Source organism: Eptesicus fuscus, chromosome 9 (assembly GCF_027574615.1).
Source record: "Eptesicus fuscus isolate TK198812 chromosome 9, DD_ASM_mEF_20220401, whole genome shotgun sequence".
NCBI classification, from domain to species: domain Eukaryota; kingdom Metazoa; phylum Chordata; class Mammalia; order Chiroptera; family Vespertilionidae; genus Eptesicus; species Eptesicus fuscus.
In genome coordinates this window covers 53,495,907-53,513,930 of record NC_072481.1, presented here as the reverse complement: position 1 = coordinate 53,513,930, position 18,024 = coordinate 53,495,907, and the positions used below count along the sequence as shown (strand labels likewise).

General features: G+C 39.1%; 1 protein-coding gene across 1 annotated transcript in view; it reads right to left on the bottom strand.

Moving 5' to 3' along the window:
* The window catches only part of TNNI3K (TNNI3 interacting kinase), a 308,489-nt gene that overhangs the window by 81,436 nt on the left and 209,029 nt on the right, over positions 1-18,024 (bottom strand). The window contains exon 21 of the mRNA XM_028142435.2: positions 5,903-6,012. Coding sequence (XP_027998236.2) covers positions 5,903-6,012 — 110 coding nt within the window. The remainder of the gene's footprint in view (positions 1-5,902; positions 6,013-18,024) is intronic.

Sequence of the window (18,024 nt, the reverse complement as noted above, 5' to 3'; positions counted from 1 at the left end):
ATATTGGTATATTTCAGCTATTGGTGACTATTCTGTTGACAATTATGGTAGGTCTTAAGTAGAAGTCTTTAAAACCTGTTAATTCTCTAAGAGAAAAAAAAAACCCACAAAAACACTTAAGGATTTATGTAAAATCCTATAAATCCACTAGGTGGAGATCTTGGCTTCAATCATTTTAGAAGAACAAATGGAGCTTCAAGATCAACACAATGGGTCCTGAACAAAAGCAATTTTAAGGGGCGTTATTGTCAATTGTTATTAAGATTTTGAAAACTAAATAACCCATTAATATATAAGCTTTCAAGGTTTGATTTCTTTAATTTAGCATGCCACTATTGTTTGGTGTGAGTACTCCTTCTTATGCACAACAATTAAATGTGCTTATAAATATTAGATTTAAAAGTAATGGCAGAATAAGCATCTCTCATTCAATGCCACATTTATTTAAAAGATAGAGGGGTACTCAAATATCCCAGGAAACTGTTGAAAGCATATCGTCAAGGCATAGACTATTTTACATTTCATATTGGGGAAAAAAGAAGGTTGCAAAGGCAACTAACTCCCTTTTCACCTCTGTATCTGTCTAGGTCTCTATGTCTAACAGTTGGCAATATTATAAAGCTTAAAAGATGATTAGAACGATGTAAATAATGCCTACATGCCCCACCTACCTTCTGTTTTCTTTCCTATTCAAAACTGCCAGCAAATGACAATTTTCTTATTTTGAATGTCCCTAACCTTATGAGCTCTCTTCTTGCTCTTTTCTCCCAGGATCCAAAATTTTCTTGGTTATAACTTCCAACTCCTCTCCCCTCTATTTTTGTTCCGACTCTCTGCTGGAGCTTCCACCCTGGGCCATCTGTCTGCCTCCCCCGTTCCACTTCATTTTGTTAAGCACCTTTAAGGTGAGAGGCGCGTCTCTGCTGACTTCTTGTCCAATAACTTTATTCTAATTGACAGCTCTCTCGGTTGTGCAGAACAGGTTATTTTTTTCCTTGTTAGCTATCTTTTCTTTTTCCTTTGCTTATATTTTTAAGCACCTGCACCTTAATGCAGAGCCCTTGGTTTTGTTCTCCTCTTGCTGCCAACAATATCCCTGATATCTATGGGCCTAATGAGAGCTCTGGTCCCTGGCAGCCTCTCAGAAGTCCGGGATGACAGTGCTCGGACTCTTTTCTCTCTCCCATTTCCTAAGTCCAGTCTTTCACCTCCTTATGATGTTATGTCTCCTTTGAAGTAGTTCTCAGGTTTCCCCCTGCTTCTGAATCCCCATGGTAACCATTGTAGTCTTTGTGTTGTAATCAACTGGATTACTGCACTAGCAGTCTGCTGGATGCTCTGACTTCAGTGTCTTTTGCTTCCGTTCAGCCCACTCGTTCTTTGTCTTTATGGGGCACAAATTACCTGGGGTGCTTGTTAAAATGCGAGTTCCCACTCCATGGCAGAGATTTTGATTCGGTAGATTTAGAATAGGGCCCCAGAATCTTCGTTTTAACAAACATGCCAGGGTACTCTGGAGCATGTAATACGCAGCCCACACGTGAAGAAACAATGCTTAGCTCTTCCAAAGCACACTAGCAGGTAATGCAGTGCCTGCCTCGCTATGGAACTACATACACTTCTTTAAATGAATAAATCTTTCAGACCAAACTCAGATGAATTTTTAAACAAATGACTTTTTTTATTGTATTTCTTCACTGCTTTCGAGACAAAAATATACGTGCCGATAATTTCATGTCCAGAATTCTTATTCTGGTTTCCAAGGCTTTCTAAAATCTGACCCCATTTTGCTATGAGGACTTTCTCCCACCTCTCACTGTTTTTCAATAAGCATTTCCCATCTCCAATAGGCTGGCATTCTCATTTTCTTTTTATGGATCTTGATTATGTTTTATCTTTATGGGTCTTCACTTAAGAAGACACACTTACGAAAACAATAAGGTGCCTCAAATTCAAGAATTGAGGCAAAAATGGACATATGAGAAAAAATGAGTGGTGAAGTTGATGATCTAAAAAATAATGACCAGGGCAGCATGATGTTAGTGTCTTAGATCTAAAGACGAATGGTGTCATATGGTGCCTGGTATAAGACTTAACCCCTCAGTGGCTACAATGTTTCAATAACTGAGTCTCTCCCCTGTGTATTCTCACAACAAATTTGCACATGATCTCTTTTTGGGGACTGGTTTTTTTTTAATCTTTCACCAACCACTTTATTGAGCAAACTCCTATTTATGTTTATGATCTCAGCTCAAATGTGGTTTCTTCCAGGGAGCCTTATCTGACCTGCACTAGCTCTGTGCTCCCTACTTGCTAGTATCCCTTAGTGTATATTCTCCTCTAATCTTTTTCCCTCTATCTTAGCTTGTACTTTAAAAAATGTTAATATTCTTATCTGGTTAATCTCCTTTTGACCACTAGGCCTTGAACTCCATTGGGAGCACATGTGCATGGAAACCCAGTACCTATTCCTGGGGCTGCATACAGTAGAGATTCAATAAATAATTGTTGAAGGAAAGAATGAAAACTAGCCCATTGTTCCTCACTATCTGCCCACTGACATGGTGAAGACCGTACTGGGCCATGTAATGATGACTCAGGCATGTCACATACAGAAGAAGATCAATTGCATAATGCTGAGGTGGATACCACGACCAAGCTGGAGTCCACCTGAGTGACAAGCCCAGATGTTGCCAATCAGTGACTTTGACTTCCTACTCTGCTTTCTCCCTATTCTCTTCCCTGAACCTCATTCCCAGAGCCCAGACCTATGCTTGAAAGTCTTCACAGCTTAGCAATAAAACATTTCCACTAAGTACTTGATTTTTGGTCTCTTAGTGTGTATGTGTGTGTGTGTTAGTGCATATAATATAGTATACTAGAAGCCCGGTGCACGAAATTCGTGCACGGTGGGGGGTTGTCCCTCAGCCTAGCCTGTACCCTCTCCAATCTGGGACTCCTGGAGGGATGTCCGACTGCCCGTTTAGGCCCGGTGCCTAAACGGGCAGTCGGACATCCCTCTCACAATCCAGGACTGCTGGCTCCCAACTGCTTGCCTGCCTGCCTTCCTGATTGCCCCTAACCGCTTCTGCCTGCCAGCCTGATCACCCCTAACCACTCTGCTGCCAGCCTGATTGATGCTTAACTGCTCCCCTGCCAGCCTGTTTGCCTCCAACTTCCCTCCTCTGCCAGCCTGGTCACCCCTAACTGCCCTCTCCTGCAGGGTTGATCACCTCCAACTGCCCTCCCTTGCAAGCCTGGTCCCTCTCAACTGCCCTCCCTTGCAGGCCTGGTCCCTCACAACTGCCCTCCCTTGCAGGCCGGGTGCCTCCCAACTGACCTCCCCTGCTGGCCATCTTGTGGTGGCCATCTTGTGTCCACATGGGGGCAGGATCTTTGACCACATGGGGGCAGCCATATTGTGTGTTGGAGTGATGATCAATCTGTATATTACTCTTTTATTAGATAGGATAGAGGCCTGGTGCATGGGTGCGGGCCAGCTGGTTTGCCCTGAAGGGTGTCCCGGATCAGGGTGGGGTTCCCTTGGGGTGTGGGGCGGCCTGAGCAAGGGGCCTGTGGTGGTTTGCAGGCCAGCCACGCCCCCTGGCAACCCAAGCAGAGGCCCTGGTATCTGGAATTTATTTTCCTTCTACAATTGAAACTTTGTAGCCTGGAGCGGAGCCAAGCCTGCTGCTCCCTCCGGGGCGGCAGCCATTTCTGTGGCAGTTAATTCACCTTCTACAATTAAAACTTTGTAGCCTTAAGTGGGTGAGTCCGGCCAGGGTGTGCGGAAAGCTTTGCTTCCCCTGTTGCTGCCGGCAACCCTGGCCTGCTCTCTCAAGCTCCATTCTGCCGCCATTTGTTTGAATTTGTTTACCTTCTGTAATTTAAACTTTGTAGCTTGAGTGGGGGCTTAGGCCTGCAATGGCTATTGAAAGCTTGGCTTGCTCTGTTACCTGGGAAACCTTGCTCTCTGTGGCTGTAGCCATCTTGGATGGGGTTAATTTGCATACTTGCCCTGATTGGCTGGTAGGCGTGGCTTATGTAGCAGAGTGGTGGTTAATTTGCATATTACCATTTTATTAGAGAGGATTCCCTCTTTTGGCCCCATTCTGGTTCTCTTTTCCCAATCTGTTACGTAGGCATCCATTCTACCACCCAAAATACTTTTAGAAGCTTCCAATGACTGGCTTTTATCTCCAAATTAAAACTTCCATATGCCCCTTACCTATAATCATGAAAAAAGTCAGTTCATAAAAGTAAAAGGGATCCCCTGGACTATTATTTTATGGTACACCTTGGAAAAGCTCACATCCCACATAGAGAAGGAAATTCTGGATTAGGTACTTGGCGTATTTATTTCTAGAAAATATACCTAAAGTTCATATGGAGAGACAAGGAAAGCTTATCCCAAATTATCTTAAGTCATGCAATTTTTAAGACATGTTTTTCTGGACATCAAAGTCCAGGTGAGATGATTGGAGGCACTGATAACCATTAGTGATAGTCATTCATTTACTCAACAAATGTTTTTGAGCATGTACTAGGTATGGTTCTGGGTGCTGAGATTATAACAGCAAACAAACAAAAAAAATGAACAAACAAAAACAAGACCCTGATTTTATGAAGCTAACATTCTGGTAGTGAGAAAAGATTCTACGCAAATAAATACGTAATCTGTCAGATTAAGTGGTCAGGAGTAGAGGTTATTTCTTCTGAGATACTCAATTTATGTCCCATAATAATCTTCATTTTTCTTCATAAGAGTTCTCTGTGCACTTGTGGGATTGAGTATGGACTTGGTCTGGGTTTTGCCTTTTGAAAATGAATAGGAAAGTTGCTTTCTCCTTCCTAACATCTGGACTGGGGCTTCTTCTATTTCTCCTACAGTGAGATGCTTTCTGAGATAACAATAGTCTCCCTCTCTTTTTCTGCTCCTTTCTTTGTCAAAGAGAGATAAAGTGCCTAGAAAGGATCAGAAACAAAGACCTATAAGAAAAAGACAGCAATAACTAGGGTGGTTGGCGCTGGATGAATAAGGGCTGTTAGGCCTTTCTGTATAAGGAGCTCCAGTGTGAAGAATGTGAACTAATTCTCTCCACTCAGAAGAATCAATGTGGACTGACGTCTAGACACAAGGATTTCAATCGACAACAAAACCGACTGTCAGGGGGACTCTTAGACACTGTACTAAACTGCTCTCAGGAGAGAAGTTGTGGAATCTCCTCCTTTGTCAGTCTCTGAGGACAAAGTAGACATCAGTCTGCCTGGTACAAATAAGAATCCTTTCCTGCAGACAGATGGTCTGCGAATTCATTCTGGGGTTATGTGACTATTTCCTTCTACTCTCTTAGATCAATGATCATATTTTAAAATGGTTACATACCATATTTTACTTATTCCTTCCATAATATCAAATCCCTTCATTTGAACTCTAAATCTATGCTCTTAACCACTTTATCACAGCCACTCAGTTAGAGAAGGACTAGGGCCAGTCTGCTGCCTCCTCCTGGACCCAGTGCTGTAAGGCCCTCTTGTCCCGGGGCCTCTGCCCCAAGGCCTGCGTCTGGGGCTAAACTTGTTTTTTCAGAAAATGACTAAATGTGGCTCAAGCATAGTTAATAAAATTGCAGCTGAGTTGAGAGTGTGAGTCATCTGTCATCCCCTGGTTTTTCTTTTACTAATCAGTTGTGAGAAACATTTCAAAATCAGAGAGCAGCAGTAAAAAATATGAGCTACTCAAGACTTCTTGAGGCAATTAGTGATGAAAGAGCAGAAGGCAGATCAGTCTTCCTGCCTCGACAGCCTTAAAATACACCCTGAAAGAAGACTTTGGTGTTACACTATTTGTGACAGATTTTGACCATAACACATTTTCTAGGAGGAAATAGAAATGACTCACTTCAGGACATGCATTCCACCCTCGCATCAGCAGAGATGAGATGGGCTTGGGAATCGAATAGCCAATGGGAGGTCTGATGTGGTGATAAGCCATGTCTGCTGCCGCCGCCGCTGCGAACCAAAGAATCACATCAGTTTTGAAGCTCACATATTCATTTCAAGAAACATATGAACAGGCAACAATGATCAAGGATCAATCTGTACATCGTCAGGAGAGAATAAAAAAGAATTCTATAATTTTTTTAAAGGGTAGACAAAACATTGGATAATTTGATACTAAAAGTGTATCTTTATAAATTCATTCATTTGGTTGTTCGGTCAACAAATAGTGGGCAGAAGGAATATGAACAGGAGCAAAGGAGCATACAAAGGAACATGCAAATAGCAAGTGATTGAGTGTGTGTGTTTGAAGGATAGGGTACGTACATGATGTTATAGGAAATAACAACTGAAAGGCAGATTGGACCAGACTGTACAATGCCATAAATCTCAGGCTAACGAGCTTACTCTATACATAGCAAGACATGGGGTGCCACTGAACTTTGCACTTTGAATAACTTGGGCAATATAGGTTATTTTTTAAGCTCAAATCCCATGACTGGTTACATGAATGTTAGGATTTTAATTTTTAATATTTAAAGATATTAAAAATATCAGAGACTTCAGATTCATCTTTTTAGCTAATACCACTCATTGATTGAACTCCCTAGTGCTGCCTGCCTGTTTGGATTTCTGAATATTGCTCATCTCGAACTCCACATTACTGTGTTATGATTCTTGGGACTTTGCTGCAGATTACTGATTGCTAATTATTTTTCTGTTCTGCAACCAGTGATTTCTCTACTCTCTTGGAAACCAAGCTTATAGCTACTTTTATTAAATACATTTTGTATCAGGCATCATGGTATTTATAGATATAAGCTCTTCCAATCCCCCTAAGAACTGCACAAGGCATGGCGTGTGTTACTGTTAGGTGTGGTGTGTATGTGTATGTAACAAGTTTTTAATTTAGAAAAAAAATAAATATAACTAGTAGTTGCTGTAGCCCATAGTTCCAGATTCCATGCTCTCTTCAGCCACTTCCATTGAAAACACTGTGAACAACACATGAAGCTCTTTTTACTCCCTAGAAAAATTGCTCTGCACCAGTGGGAGGCTAAAGATCCATACCATTCCTGCTTCCTGTCTTCTAGAGTGTGATGTCATAAGCATCTGTCTATATCTTAGTACCTTGAGGTCTGACCTCACCCACTACTTCTCCACTTCAGTTTTCTCCAATTAAATTCTGTTTATAGATTTGATCTAGTGAAATTATATGCAGTGTAACTTACTATTTATGGGTCAGTCAGAATTGGTATCTAATTTTGCCAAATGTAAAATTTATACTTATTCTTTGTAGAATTTTAGAAAATTAAGAGAATTAGAAAGGATAAAATTTTATTCAGAGGAAACAAGTGCTAAAATATTTTGAATACATCTTATATAATATTTATATAATTGAGCTTATGTCTAATATACAATTATGTAATACTTTTCCCCTTAAGTTAAATATAAGCATTTCCAATGTTATTAAAACTCCATGTTAACATATTTTTAATGACTCTACATTTAGTGTGATTTGCTTAATCATTCCTCAATTTTAGGTTGCTTAAATTTGGCTGCAAATACTTCAAAGAATGTCTTTTCAATATGACTTTCTTGATTTCAGAGATTACTTATGATATTTTGAGAGGTGAAATTAATATATCTAAGAGGATAACTAAAGACTTTTAATTCATCATGTTAAACTGTTTTCCTGAATAATTGTGCTATTTTATAAATTCAATACCAAGTGTGTAAGAAAGTTTTTATTATACCTGCACCAGAATTAGGTTTTCTCACTTTATGATAGATTCTGCTAATATGAGAGGTAAATATATCAGCTCATTCCAAACATTTATTATTTGTCTTTAAAATCTTAGTTCATGCTCTTTACCTGCCTACCATGTTAATATTTCATTGCAACAGCGGTTCTAATCATACAATGGTTTCAGATAGAGGGCAGTCAAAAATTTCATTTCCTCTTTTCTCTCCAATTCCTTTGTAGAATAGTTGCACTGTCACATTTGCCCACGATTTCTAGCACTATCAGATAGAGTTATGGTTGCTAACACTGAGGGGAAAAAAGGCCAATCAGATCATATGCAGCAAACTTAACATGACATAAAATGTGTCTTTTGTGTTACAAAAAACTAGGCATGTTAGGCTCCTTGCATCGGCTACTCTTGACTATTTTTCATTATTTTTGGAATGTGGTAAATAAATAAGCAAACAAACTGATGACCACTTGGATATTGTTGAGCTGGAGCAGCTATAAGCACATAAACCAGTGTAGTGCACATATTTAAACTAATTATACACATCCTAATGGGTGGGGAGGGACTATTCATAAAGTGTGTTAAACTCAGATGCAGGTGCCAAATGTCTCCTCTGAAACTCTTTTAGACTCTGATATCAAGTATATAAAGTTACTTGTTTGCTTCTTGGCACTGCATCTGGAAAATCAGTTTAAGATGAATGATATTTAATTCTTCATTATTCAAAGTAGATTCTGCAAGGCCTTGGCATCTCCTTCTCCCTTTTGCTTTACGCACTCTTGGCACTGGTGCTACTCATTAGCCCCTCCGCCATAAAGCGGGCAATGCTACATGAGGGGTCATGGGATTGAAATTTGTCACCTTTGAGATTGCTCTGTCAGTCTTGCCTAAGTGGCCATGCTACACTAACAGCTGGGAAATTTTCTGGTATTCCAGATTCAGAAAAGTTACTGTAAGGCCATTAATCATATCTTACCTTGATTGCTACATGAAATATGTTAAATGGTTTATGTAAATGTTGGTTTCTACTTTCACAAAGAAAACTTTGCTATTAAAAGGGAATAAAGCTACATTAAAAATATCAATAACTTTGTATTGAGCACCTATTCTTTCATCAGCACTACCCTGAAATAATTATCAATGATTTAGTAAAGCTTACAATCTGGCTTCTAGAGTAGGGCTGTTGGATAGAACATTTTGCAATGATGAAAATGCTATTCTGTGCCGTTTACTATGGTAGCATGTGGCTATTAGGCACATAAAAATATGGCTAGTGTAACTGAGAAGCTGACATTTTAATTTAATTTAATTTTGATTAATATAAATTTAAATAGCTATGTGTGTCTGATGACGTCCACATCAGACAGCACAATTCTACAGCATCACTGTCTCGCACTCCCATTATCCCCAAAGAGGTTGAATTAAACACAGTTTTGTGAGTCAGCCTCAAGGGCTAACACAGCACTGCTGTCAATCTGTGGATTCCAGTGCTTCAGTGTTTTTTTAAATCAAAATGTTATCAAGAAAAGCAAAGCTATGAATGGAGATTGCCAGTGTTGGCTCTCAGAAGAGGCCAGTGAAGAACAGACCAGGCATTAGGCATAACATGTGGTAACCTTCATTCATTTATTCATGTGACAAAATGTATTGAACATTCTATGTGAATGATAGTAGGCTAAGAAAAAAATAAAGTGTTACACTTTTCAATAAAATATGGTAAATAGATGCTTAATTAATGAAGAAATTAGTTACTGGATTTTTCCTCTGCTTTTCATGGTTCACTTGTGAAATGTGATTTCTTTTTCCTGGAGTCCTCTTCCCTTCCCTCTTTTCTTGCATTACATCTACTGTCACTTAGGTCATAGTTTAGATGATCTCTCCTGGGTATCCTGCCTATGTCCTGCCACAGTACCCTGTGCTACAATGGCACATAATGCTTTACACTTCATTACCTCTTCATTTGTTTGCCTCTGCAAATAAATCACAAGTTTCTTGGGGTCAGTGACTGTGGGTTTTCACCATTGTATCTCCTGTGCCTAGCACAGGTGACAGGCAATTAGAAGGCATTCAATAGATATGCACCGAATGAATCAATAAATGAGATAGTTCAAAATAAGGGTTCACTTGAAATAATATAGATCATGGTAAATAGAAGTCAGGAAACAGTATTTGTACAAACAAGTGAAGATGAAGGATTAATGCCAATTAATATCTTGCTCATTATTATGTTTTTAGGACCGAGAATAATTCCTATTCACCAAGAAACATTGCAGAATGAATATAATGTTTAGTTTAATATCAACTTACAATATAATCAGGTCAGTTATTGAGATCTGGCAGCATATTTAGTACATAATACTATCTTTTGTTCAGAGCCTTTGGGGAGGAGGGGCTTCCATAAACTGAAGCAGTATGACTATGAAGAAATGCCTTTAACAGGAAAATGTGGAGGCCTAATTTCCAGTCTGGCTTTACTTTTAACTTTCTGGGAGATCCTAATTAAGCTCATTTGCCTCTGTGAGTATTAATTTCTAGATATTTAAAGATGAAAGGGTATAGTGTAATGGTGACAAGCATGGGCTTTGGGGACAGGGAGCCATGCACTTAAATCTTGGCTATACCTCTTGCTAGCATGTGACACTGAGCATATATCTTACCCAAATAGGATCCAAACCACAGGGTACCCTTAGAATTAGAAGAGACAGAGTACATAAAGCATCTGACACATTGTTGGTTCCCAATAAGGGTTAGCTATTGTTGCTATAATTATTACCCACATCTCTAAGGATCTTTCTGATTCCTTTTATCCTGAGCCTAGAGAACTGTTGTATGTTTTCTGTCCTGTCTAGACCAGAAATCTTAGTTCCTTTTGGAGTTTTCTTGGGGCATGAACACCAAGTAAAACATTGCATCGAGTTACTGTGAATTACAAGGCTACAAACCACGGCCACTGTGGGGAGGATGACTATGCAGCTCTTCATGACGAACTTAATTAGCTATACATTGCTTATGGATAAATTGGTACTAGATTTTGTATTCCTAAAGTAATTGATCTCCTTTTAAAAAATATATTTTATTGTTTTTTTACAGAGAGGAAGGGAAAGGAATAGAGAGTTAGAAACATCGATGAGAGAGAAACATCGATCAGCTGCCTCCTGCACACCCCCTACTGGGGATGTGCCAGCAACCAAGGTACATGCCCTTGACTGGAATCGAACCTGGGACCCTTCAGTCCACCGGCTGACGCTGTCCACTGAGCCAAACCGGTTAGGGCAAGTAATTGATCTCTTATTCTCATATGTTTTATAAAAGGAAATGTAGGCATTCACATTTTAAAAAGGAGAGCAATAAAATACCATGTTTTGTTTCCAAGTTTTGACTAAGATAAAATCGCCAGAATGTTGTTGTTTTTTCCAATTTGGATTGTGTGTACGTGTGTTATAAAAAACACAATTGATTCAACTTCATTGTTTTTAATGGGCAGGGTGTGGTGAAACAAAGCACATGCATTCTACTGTCTCAGCAGGAGCGAAGACATTCTTTGTTAAACTGACACTTTTCAATGATGTATCACCAGAGCGTAGAGCATCTGAGAGAGACCATGAGATTGCAATCTTGAGATTGTACTAAGAATGGCTTAATTTTTTAAACCACATCCCATTCTCATTACAGACTGTCAGAAGAATAGATTAATTTGCACCATTGTCTGTTCTCATTGCAATCTTTGTCAGTGTAATGAAGTATTGGAATGTTAATATCAGCTATATTCACAGAAATATCACCATCCATTGGACCGATTTGATCTGTGTAGTTATTGGCTGGCTCCGCTCTTCTCAGTGAAAAACTGATAAGGGTTAGCGCAGCAAACATAAGATTTCAGAACTTTAGCTCACTCCTCTCTTCCTATAACTTGACAGCACACAGTCCACATCATCAGTGTGCTTATGCCTTTTGAGGTTATTATATGTAGGACGTTTTAGGATTCTAATCATATATGGAGAAGAACATAATCATCAAATATTTAAGCAAAGGTAGCAAATGGCTATAAATATGAGACCTATGACATAACTGCATCTCTAAATGTACTTCGATTCATATTTTTTAAAGCCATATGTGAGACATAAAAACGTCTGCAAGCCATATTTGGTTCCCGGACTGCAGTTTGCAACTCTGAGTTAAAGTCTCAATATGAAGTCTCACCCAAATCTGGCTAGAATAAATTGGCAGATGTTCTTAATTTGCTGTCACATCTCAGACTTAGAGCCTGGCATTAAGGAATCCCAGGGCACAGAGTTGAGTCTCCTCGTGAACCAGCTGGCACCACACAGGAAAACAAAAGGAAAACAGAGGCTCTTTTCTTTGGCCCCAAACTCTAATCTGAAAGTGATCTGCAAAATTGGTTACCTGGTTAGAAGAAAATGGGATTGGATAAAATTTATATTGGTGGATTAATTCATCCCAGATTTCTTCTTTAGTTTTTCATGACATATCAGGAGTGACAGGCCCAGGAGAGAAATCAAATTGGAGAGGCAGGTGTTGGTTTCTTTCTCTGACGAGTATCCAGGACAGCTCTTGTTTGCCAGGTCATACTAGCTCCTTTTTTATTTTGCCTTGTTCTTTCCTCTCTGCTTGGCTTTAGACATTGGCTCATTCTCCTTCTAATCCAATCACTTATCTCACAAATTTGCTCTCTTCTATATTCATCATGCCCCTGCTGACTAAGCCAGAAGTCTGTAAGTCATCTTTGACTTCTTCCACCTCCCCTCCCCCAATGTGCTCCCACCTCAATTCATCAGCTCCCACCTCCTGAAGTTAACCTCTCCTTTCTCTTCCAAAGCCACTACTCTAGTTAAGGTTTTATACATCCTCTTCTTTATTACTTGACTTCCTTGCCTATGGTTTGAATCTCTCCAATCCAGCTTTTGCTTTGCAGCATTTAAAAAATAAATAATATAACTGTACTATTACCCTACTTAAAGTCCTACAGTGTCTTTCATCATTGACACACAAGGCCCTTCCGCCATCTGGCTCTAATTTTACATTTACAGCATGTCTTGCTACTGATCCCCTTTTATTCTCTGACTCATCCCTGTTGTATTACAGTGGAACCATTTTTCCTCAAACTTCTTTCATTCTGGAAGGCCATTCGAGAAGCGATTTATTAAAAAACCAAATTATTTTTTCCCATTAGAAATACTGTAAGTGGAATGAATGTTCTAGACCCCCTAATGATTCCATGTTTTAACCTTTCTTATATATAGTACATGTTTACTGTACTGTTTAATCTATAAACAAGTACTTCTTTTCTTAAATTTATGAACCACCCCTTGCTAGCCTTAAAGGAATCACTTTCAGCACTGGGTTCAGGGGTGTCTTTCAGGAGGTCAGTGTGCAGCATCTGGCTTGTCCACATATCACTGTCTCAGGAATGCTATCACCGGCTAATTGCTTTTCCTTTATCCAAAGCAACAACAGCTGTTTTTTTAAAAACTCTTCAATTGCCCGTGATCATTGTTTCTTTCACAACCTTAGCAACAGTAGCACTCTTGCTGGCTTCTTTATGTTTTAAAATTGTGCTAATCATCCATTTCACCAGCAACTAAAGTAAAAAACAACAACAAAAAAACCAAAACCAAAAACAAACAAACCCACAAAAATATTCACAGCACAATTTCCTGTGATATTAAAAACAGGAGATTTAGTGGTAAAATGACTCACATTCTGTCCTTTGTTGCCTGAGGGATGCTTTTTGTCAAGCTGATGTATCAGCATGAAAGGGTTGTCAGAAAGAGAACCTAAATTTTGTTCCACAACCAAGACATTTTTCCTGTGAACAACTTACTCAAGAACTGAATTGTTCAAGATGGGAGACATTGGAGAACCGAGGTTTGACTGTATTTGTGGCTCTCTCCTACCTCTGCACCTCTCCCATGCTGTTTTCTGCTGGGACATCTTCTCTATCTCCCCACTATTTACTTATTGAATTAGTACTCATCTTTTAAAGATGGAGTTCAGGTATCAGCTGCTCTCAGAATCCTTCCCTGATATCCTTTTGCCACCACCAGTCTGGGCAGGAGACCCTCCAGGGAACATCGTAAGCACACTGTGCTTCAATATAGTTGGGCCTTCTCTGTACTATGAGGGCCTGGCAATGCCCTATTCCTTGTTGTTTCCCTTTTATTCTAGGACCGTTCTTGGCCAGAGGAGCACTTAATGATCACCTAAAGACAATAATAATAATAGCTAATACTTATTTATTGAGTGTTTACTAATGCCAGCCACCATTCAAACCTTTTGAGGTAGGTCCCATTATTATCACCACTTTAAAAAGAAAGAAACTGAAGTACTGAACTACAGCTTGTGTAAGTAGTTTACATGAGATCACAAGATTCATGCTCTTACATATTATGCAAATGTTCTTCAGCCCATACACTGTTAGCCTGGAGAATGTTTCCTTAAGAACTGAGTTAATGGCCAACATTCTAACATCTTTAAATTTTTAAACAAATACACAGAAATTAGTTGAATGGTAACAGTGAGCAGGCACTCTATGTTCCTTCATGGTGCTATTTGGCTGGAGATGTGAGCCCCTGCCCCACTGTGTCAGAGCATGTGATTTCCTGTTCATCACACTGTGCTGTGTAGAACATTTGCCTGCTTCTGCTGGCCCTGTGGGCATAGTTCTTTATAAACCAGGAATTATAAGGTTAAGTTAAAGATATACTATGTAAAAGAGACTCCGAATACAAGTTTTTCTGAATGCATATCCATTACTTGCAGAAGAGTCAATGCTAATATTTGTGCCCCACTTTTATATTTCTCCCAGGAGATAGGATTCTGCCATATCCAGGAGGGTGAGCCATGTGTAATGTTGCTATTACTGTAATTGATAATGCTGTCCCACATTGTAGTCATGGATTTGTTCCTCATGGTAAATGGCTAATATGCAGCTTATACTGAATGTGATGCTTCACATGATTTATTGCTAAACATATGCTAGATTGCCTAACCACTGCAATGATATTAACAGTCTCGTTTCTTGATGCATGGCCACTGTCCCACTTTTAAAAATGCAGCATCTATCATAGGCGCACTCTCTTTCTAATAACGTACTATAAATTCTAATATCTGGGATATTGGAATCCGGTTATTCTTAGGCAAGACTTTTAACTGTTACATTATGTAATATTCTCCTCCAAAAACAATAAATGTTTCTGTGGGTACACGAGAGAGGGAATCTCCATCTCTTTGAAATATTCATTTTTTAATTTGCAAAGTATAATAAAGAGTAGAGAAAACAACAAAACCGTATGAGTGAAATGTAAATACTATGATAAATGATGACTTAGGGCAGGGAGGAGACTGAGCTTAAGTCAATATTGAAGAATGAAGAAAGATGTTTTTGGAAGAAGTAATATTGAAGACCTAAAGTAAATTGGAGTTAGTATGATGAAAAAAGGGGAAGAGTATCTCTGACAAATGTCATGGACGTCAGAGGAAATGGGGCATGTTGGGGAAATGAAATAGAAATGTGGCTGGAGAGGCTGCAAGTGGCAGCAGGGAGATGGGGGGAGGAAAGCAGGGGCATAATTATGTGGATTGTTTTTAGGAATTTTGTTTTTATCTTAAGAGCAAAGAAAAAACATTAGAGATTTTAAGAAGGGAAGCCAGATGATCAAATTTGAGTTTTTAGAAAGCTAAATCTAGTTATAGAATGGCAGTTGGTGGGGAAAAAATGCTGAGCAAAACTGGAGACAAGGATACCATGTATGATACTGTGCAATATTCTGCATATGAAATAGAAAGTAGCAGTAAAGAGGGCAGTAAGTGTATAGGTTTGAAATATTTAGAAAGTGAGACTGAAAATCAGCAAAGTGGGGGGAAAATGAAGAAAGAAAAGAAGAGAGGGTGGAAGGAGGGAAGGAAAAAAAATAAGGAAAGAGAAGAGCCAAAGTGACTTTTAGTGTCTATATGGGCTTCTTGGAGAATGAGTTCCACTCAAGTATAGAATCCTAGGAAACCTTAACCCTGTATTACCCTTTGCCCTTATCTTTCTTCTTACATTTGCAGAGTTTTCAATTGACAAAGTTCAGTCACAAGCATCATCTCATTTAATCCTCAAAGCAATCTTTGTTGTGTCATCATTAACTGAATTATTAAGGAAACTGCAAAAGGGCAATGTATTGAAGGCAACAAGAAAAGGCAAGAGTCACTGGAGCTGGGGAAGTTAAATGATACAAGCAAAGTTAGGTCTTGCAGGGCATATTAAGAATTTTGAGATTTAATTCTAAGAACACAGGAAGTCATAGGATAACTTTAAAAAATAGTGACATAATCAAGAAACAAAATACTTAGAAATAGGTCTAAAATATGTGCAAGGTTTGTATGATAAAAACTAAAACACACTTGATGACAGAAATCAAGACCTAATGAATGGAGAGATACACCATGTTGATCATTTGGAAGATTCAATATGTTTAAGTTGTCAATTTTACCCACATTGACCTATAAATTCAATGCAATCCAATCAAAATTCCAGCATGGTTGTGTGTGTGTGTGTGTGTGTGTGTGTGTGTGTGTCTTTTGGTAGAAATAGAAAGTTGATTCTAACATTTACATGAAAAACAGAAAACCTAGACTTACCCAAAGCAATTTTAACAAAGAACAAAGTTGGAGCGTTCATATTGAATTTTAAGACTTATTATAATCTATCAATAGTCTGGTAGTGGTATAAAGGTAGACATATCAATGGAGTCCAGGAATAGATACACATAGATCTGGTCAATTGATTTTAAAAAAAGGTACCAAACATACTTAATGGATGGAGACATTTTTTTCAACTAATCATGCTGAAAAATTGGAAATGTATATAAAAAACAAACCAGTAAATTAACAAAAGAATAACAGCCCTAACCAGTTTGGCTCAGTGGATAGAGCGTCAGCCTGCGGACTGAAGGGTCCCAGGTTCGATTCCAGTCAAGGGCATGTAGCCTGGTTGCGGGTAGATCCCCAGGAAGGGGTGTACAGGAGGCAGCTGGTCAATGTTTCTCTCTCATCGATGTTTCTGGCTCTCTATCCCTCCCCCTTCCTCTCTGTAAAAAAAAATCAATAAAATATATTTTTTAAAAAGAATAACAAACTCAACCAATACTTTTTACAATTTTTAAAAAAGGAACTCAATCTTGCAAATATAAAACTTAAACCTATAAGTTTTCTATAACAAAACATAAGAAGAAATCTTTGTGCCTATGGGTGAGACAGGAATATTTTAGTTAGGATACACAAAAAAGTTGACTTAATTATTGATTAAGTAGATTTTATTGAAATTAAAAACTTCTGCTGTTTAAAAGATATTGCTAAGAAAATGGGAAGGTAAGCCACAGACTAGAGAAAAATACTTGCAAAAAAACATAGCAGATTAAAGAGTTCTATCTAGAACCTAAGAACCCTTACAGCTAAATAGTAAGGCAATTTGAAGAAACCCTTTACTGAATAAAGAGATGTGAACAGCAAATAAACACATGAAAATATTATCAACATCATGAGTTATTAGAGAAATATAAAACAATAACACAATGATATAGCATTATACACTTAACTCTAGTGACAAATATTTTATCTTAAATAAATAATTAAAAAGTGCTGGCAAGGATATGGAGCAGCTGAAATTCTCATATACTGCTGGTGGGAAACCATAATGGCACAAATACCTTGGAAAAACTCTTACCATAAGATCTAGTGATCCATCTCATGTATTTACCTAAGAGTAATGAAACATCCATACAAAGACTTGAGTGGTTTTAGCAATCCTATATAATAAAAGGCTAATATGCAAATAAACAGAACAGCGGAACGACCAGTCGCTATGACACACACTGATCACCAGAGGTAGACACTCAACGCACGAGCTGTCCCCTAGTGGTCAGTGTGCTTCCACAGGGGGAGTGCCACTTAGCCAGAAGCTGGGCTCATGGCTGGCGAGTGCAGTGGCAGTGATGGGAACCTCTCCTGCTTCCGTGGCAGTCGGACATCCCCCGAGAGCTCCCGGACTGTGAGGCTGGGCTGAGGGACCCTCCATTCCAGTGCATGAATTTTCATGCACCAGGCCCCAGGAGCCCTCAGGAGCAGGAGGCAACCCAGCAATCAGGAGAAGGCAATGCCCCATCATGCCTCTGCTGCTGCCACTGCCAGCAGCACGAATCTTGGCTAGCCCTGGTTACCTGAGCCTCAGGCGGCCCTGGGTGGCTGGGCAGCCGACATCTGAGGC